The sequence below is a fragment of the Apaloderma vittatum genome, unplaced genomic scaffold (assembly GCF_000703405.1).
Source record: "Apaloderma vittatum isolate BGI_N311 unplaced genomic scaffold, ASM70340v1 scaffold19912, whole genome shotgun sequence".
NCBI lineage: Eukaryota > Metazoa > Chordata > Aves > Trogoniformes > Trogonidae > Apaloderma > Apaloderma vittatum.
In genome coordinates this window covers 2,820-8,289 of record NW_009703306.1, presented here as the reverse complement: position 1 = coordinate 8,289, position 5,470 = coordinate 2,820, and the positions used below count along the sequence as shown (strand labels likewise).

General features: G+C 47.9%; 1 protein-coding gene across 1 annotated transcript in view; it reads right to left on the bottom strand.

Moving 5' to 3' along the window:
• Positions 1-3,689: 3,689 nt before the first annotated feature.
• The window catches only part of LOC104270284 (signal peptidase complex catalytic subunit SEC11A-like), a 4,204-nt gene continuing 2,423 nt past the window's right edge, over positions 3,690-5,470 (bottom strand). Inside the window, exons 3-5 of the mRNA XM_009864597.1 lie at positions 4,562-4,681; positions 4,287-4,344; positions 3,690-4,172 (exon numbers count right to left, since the gene is read on the bottom strand). Coding sequence (XP_009862899.1) covers positions 4,122-4,172; positions 4,287-4,344; positions 4,562-4,681 — 229 coding nt within the window. The 3' untranslated portion in view covers positions 3,690-4,121. The remainder of the gene's footprint in view (positions 4,173-4,286; positions 4,345-4,561; positions 4,682-5,470) is intronic.

Sequence of the window (5,470 nt, the reverse complement as noted above, 5' to 3'; positions counted from 1 at the left end):
ACCCCGACCCTCGTTCACTGCTGGTTACTCTCTTTGAGCCCTTCCTCCAGGTACCTGGCCCAGGAGACCCTGTTGGTGAGGACTGAGGCAAAGAAGGTGCAGGGCACATGAGCTTTGTCCACATCTACTACTGCTTGTGGTGGTGCCTTTGTGAACACTTGCCTTCTCCAGCTAAAAGAGTCTGTCGATGCACAACGACCATCAGATCTTCTATAACCAGAGCTCTTGACGATCTGACGTTCCTTCCTGATCTCGACCAACTGAGCTTTGGCTTTCCTAACATTGCTCCTACAGGTAACATTTCCAGATTTCTCCTTTGTGCTGCCTTTTTGCGCTGGAGCTCAGTCGTGAGCATCATTCCCAGTTTAGCCAAACCCATCTCTCACTACCTATGTACCTGATTATCGAGGTGGGCTTAGAAGATCCTGCCCTAAAGACCTGCCAGCTCTCCAGAGTGGGCTCCCACAGGATCCCACTGAGGAGCTCCTTGGAACAGCCACAGTACCCGAGAGGCAAGCAGAGCCTCAGAGGTGGTCACCAAGTTCAGAGACAGTCCAGACTACCAAGTGCGTTCACAGTGGTGAGGAAGTCCCAGGGTAAGTGCGAGGTTATGATGAGGTCTGGTGGGGGCAACCACAGGCAGACACACTCCAGACAGGTCCATAGCAATGAGGAAGGTCTGAGACCAGGTCAAGTGAGCCCACAGCCAGGCCCTGCTGAGCTGGAGACCAATGCCCCTACAACTCAGACTGATGTAAGACCAAAGGCCCAGAAATTAAATGGGTTCCTGGACCCCTGGAAGGTAGAGGCCCCTAGTGAGATCCATGAAGACCTCTTAATGTCCTCAGGAAGTGCCCAAGGTGACCCAATTCTGGAAATCAGCAGGGGAAAGGTTCATTAGCAACAGAAGAGCCTGGTACTGCTCAGCTCTGGCATGGATGACTCCGATTTCGCCTCACGCTGGGGAATCCAGGTGGGATCACGGAGGATGAAGCCACAGGGATAAAGTGATACCAATTAGAGAGGGCAGAGAAAAGAGCCCCAGGCAATTACCGCACCTACGGAAGCGTGACGGGCTTAAATCCCGCTCCTTCGAGGCAGCACAGTCCTCCTCCGAGATCACCCTGAGAACCGACAGCCCCAGGGACAGAGGAATGAGGGAAGCACCAGCGCAATTCAAACGGGGTGGGAGGGTTTCGATCCAATTTTAACCAGACACCAAACCGAACCGACAACGCAGCTTCTTCCCCTTTTCTCCTCAGGGGAGGACAGAGGTGAGTCAGCAAACGGCGGCCTTCTGATGGATGGTCCATGCGTCCGCAGAGCGAACCGTCCCCTCTCCCGGAGGGATTAACCGGGCGAGACCAGCCGGCAGCTGCCTCTCCACAGCCCTGCGCAGCCCCACGCCTTCCACGAACCCGACATCACATAACCAGAACTAAATCTGGGTTTTTTCAATCCCTGTCCACCATTTTATATTTACGGGTATTTGAATTTAATCTTTTTTTATTGCCCAATTTCTTTCCATCCACGGGACCCTTTGTACGAGCAGCGAACTGTGGTATTTGCCTACTTTTGCTGATCATTTTCAAATACGGTCGACACAGACCCCGATGTTTTCTGCTGCCTCCTACCTTTCAGAAAACGTAAGGACCCCTCACCTCCCATCCTAGCACGGCTTTTTTTCTTTTTTTTTTTTTTAATGAGCCTTCACTGAGGGACCTCAGCAAATGAGCACGCTAGCAACTGATTCCTCTAACAAAAAAACAAATGCAGAGAGCAAAGGCCTCAAATCCTCCCGTTTGTCTCTTTCACAACACTCCCCGCACCAGCAAAACTCTCCGTGACAAAGTTGTTTCAGCCTCCAAAGCCAGGTCGAATTTTAAGCCCTGCTGGGTGCCTGAGGGTCCCTTTTGATGCATTTGCCTCTTGTTTACAAAAGATTAAATCCCTCTGTTCCATTCATTCGTCCACAGGCAACAACTGTTGCTCATCAAAGCAAAAATTTGAAATCTTGCCCATCTCGTTTTCGCCTTTTTCAATTCTCCTTTAAGCCCTAAATGAGTCCTGCTTTTCCCCGAGGTTTCACACTCAACTCCACAGCCGCTGAACACAGTGCAAATAACTGCTCTGTGAGAAGACTTAAGAGAACAAAATCTTGTTTCCTCACAGGCAAATCCAGGCGCCCAGCTCAGAATTACATGACAGAAACCTGACATCCCCGTTGCAGCAAGCTGCGGTTCCACAAAATTAAATTCATTTTTCTCCATGTTAGTTTTACCTCTGTCTGGAAACAGAAACCCTCACCGAGGTTAGCTTTGACAGGGCGATGGGCTTCGGCCTTCCTTGTGGGTGCTCTCCATGGCTTAGCTCCGAAGTGAAAAAACACCACAAAACCCCAAAAGTCGCTTGGTGAAAATGATCCAAAATCACCCAACGATGTTTAGCTCTGCAAAACGGCTCCGGCCCGCGCAGAAATCTGTGCCCTGAACCACAGATGTGATCAAACAGTAATTAAATGATGAAACTGCCTATGAAAATACCTGCTCTCTTGGGCTGTAACCACAGCAGAGGCAGAAGAAATCTTAACACTGGCTGATTGTTTTCTTTACTTTTTCTTTTTTCTTAGACCTTTCAACACCCAGGTACTTTCCAAACAAATCCCGTTCCTGCTGTGACACAAAGATCTCCATCTTTCCTCTAAGACTTTTGTCTCAAAAGCTTTGCTGGAGCTGGCCAGACAGCTTTAAAAAAACACAACACAGAAAACAAAACCAAGAAAAAAAGTGTTTCCGGTTCTAACAGCAAAACCCTTGGTGCAGCAGCACTCGCTGAACATTTTGGCATTAGTGCCCAGCTGAACCAGAGGTCCTGCATGTTCCGTAGCTTTTCCACTCCACAAAGCAGAATAAATCTGCCGCGGATGAAGCCTGCAACAACTCTTTGTCATCCTGCCTCCACCTTCTCAGTTTCCAGCTCGTCGCCAGCTCCCTCTTCTCCCAACGTGGCAGGAAAGGTGCCACAGGGAGGTGATGTGGGGGGAGAGCCGGTGGGCGTTCGAGCTGCGAGCGCGTTACCTCCTTACTTCTTCTTGCTCTAATTAGAACTGACACCTTGTTTCACAACTTGAAACCGCATTCGCAGCTGAAAATAGAACATAGAAGGAGAATTTCCCAAATCTTATGCCGATTTAGGGTGATCGTTTCCATCCTGCAAACCCAGAGAAGAGCAACCCCACTAGAGGAGATTGCTCAAAGTCCCGTCCAACCCGGCCTGGAACACTCCAGGGAGGCGACATCCACTACCTTGCTGGATAACCTCTCTAATTTTCACTCTGTAATCATAAATCCTTTGTATTTCTACCTTCTTCCTTTCAATTAACTCAGCCACAGCAAAGCAGCTGCTTCGCTTGGATTTTCGCGAAAGGGTGTGAAAGCGAGAGGGTGGGGAGAACAGACCGTAAACGCCTCGTGTTTATGGTATTTCAGTGTGATTTACAGAAACTCAGAAATACCGAATGGATCTAGAGCTCAGGGCTGCTTACTCTCCAAAAAAAAAAAAAAGAGAAGCAGCTGCTATTGTTCTGTAAAGAGAGGACAAGTTAGCTCATCACGCTGCAACATATCCGCCTGGTGAGACAAGGCTGTGCTCGGCAGGGCGATAGCGAAGAACGTGGCAGGGCTCGTACCAGGTGAGATGCACAAAATCTTTTATTCCAGTCGTGAATTGGAGAAAGCATCACATCCCCAGCTCGCTCTTTTGAGAGTTCAGCCAGCACACGGAGAGGTCACGCTTGCCCGGCACAGGCATGGACTTCTGAGGACAATAGGCACTTTGAGAGGAAGACCAGCTTCAAAGTACAAACACCGAATGGTTTGGCTTAAATTTTTAATATAAAAAACTCACTAAAAATGCTAAAATGTGACAAACCCATTGGAAAGACTGTGACGAACGTTCGCCCTTGCACAGGAAAAACCAAAACAAAACCCAGACTCGGCAAGAAGCTTTGAAATGCGTGTTTTCTTCTTCTGCCCGGCCCATCGGGCCATCACCTACTTAAAACGTTCATCTGAAAAAAAAAAAATCCATGGCACCTTCACCTCGTACTTCAGCGCAGGAGGTTACTCTCGATGGACCAGCACAAATAAACCCAGTAGAAAGAGGACTGCGTACTGTAAGAGGAAGGAGAGAAGACACAAGAGTGTGCGTTTGCATCCAAAGGCATTCTCAGGGAGTGATTTTAACCAGGGCAGGAGAAGCAGGCAGGAAGCCAAAAGAGCTCTTACCTTAAATTTTGGATAATCATTCATTAAGATAGTCACTATTCCAATATAGGGCACGAATCTACAAGAAGAAAAGTTTCATTAAAACAAATGGTCTTCCAGGGTGTGCAGGGGAAAAAGCATTGCCCTTGGTACTTGTACTCCCCGCAGCACCTTTTGAGATGCCTTCAGGCACAAAAACCCAGTATAGAGAGTTCGAGGGGATGGGGTGTGGGGATTAAAAGAGGGTTATTGGGGAGGGCAGTGTAAAAAGCCACACCTTTTCCTCCTTCACTTACCCTCTCGCTCGTCCCACTACATCCTTTTTCTCCAACCAGTGCTGCCCTCGTTTGTAGAGCCCTCTGTCGTCAACTGCATTATTGTCTCCCTTTGTCAAGAATTTGATGTCGCCGTTTTGCCTGGCGAGGATGAGACAGCCAGGGAAGTCAGAGAAAAAGAAATATTGAGATCTGCACTAGAGAAACGAAGCAAGACATTGGGTTCTGGGCTTCGTACTACCCCCAAAACAAGATTTTGTGGTTAAAGCATCCAGTTCTACTCAGCAGTGGTCAGAAGGGAGCTGAAACTTAAGAAATTATTAGGAAAGGGGGACAGAAAAAAAAAAACCTGAGACCATTAGGATACTGCAGGAACTCACAATGAGCCTACATGATGAATGCCCAGCGGCAGAGAACCAGGAAAATGGCACCATCGAAGAAGAGACCTTAACCCTCATGATCCCTCCGCTTTATTCTGAATGTGATATGTATCATCAAGGGTTATCAGCTCTAGCAGGAGGCACTGTCGGCAAAAAACACGCTGTCACCTTCAGACAGCGCAGCCTCTTAGGAGAGACTGAGACAAAATTAAAAATCAACAAACAGAATTGATTCTGTTGAGCTCAAACTGGGACTGACAGGTTAAAACGGGCCAGAGAAGGTGCAAACTAATACATGTCTCTCTGGAAGGATACTTTGGCTGCCAAAAATTTCTATCAGCTCAAAAGTGACCAGGCAAAAAAAGGAGGCTGTTACTACAGAACTGTGACTTTGTGCTTGAAATTTGCGGAAAGTAGTGAAATTATCACCATATACTCTTGCTAGTCCTTAATTTGTGCTGAGAAAAATTAGTTAGCTTGCAAAAACAGGATCCTGAAGTGAAGGAACTTACACTTCAACTTGTAAAAAAAGAAGGGGGGGGGGGGGGGG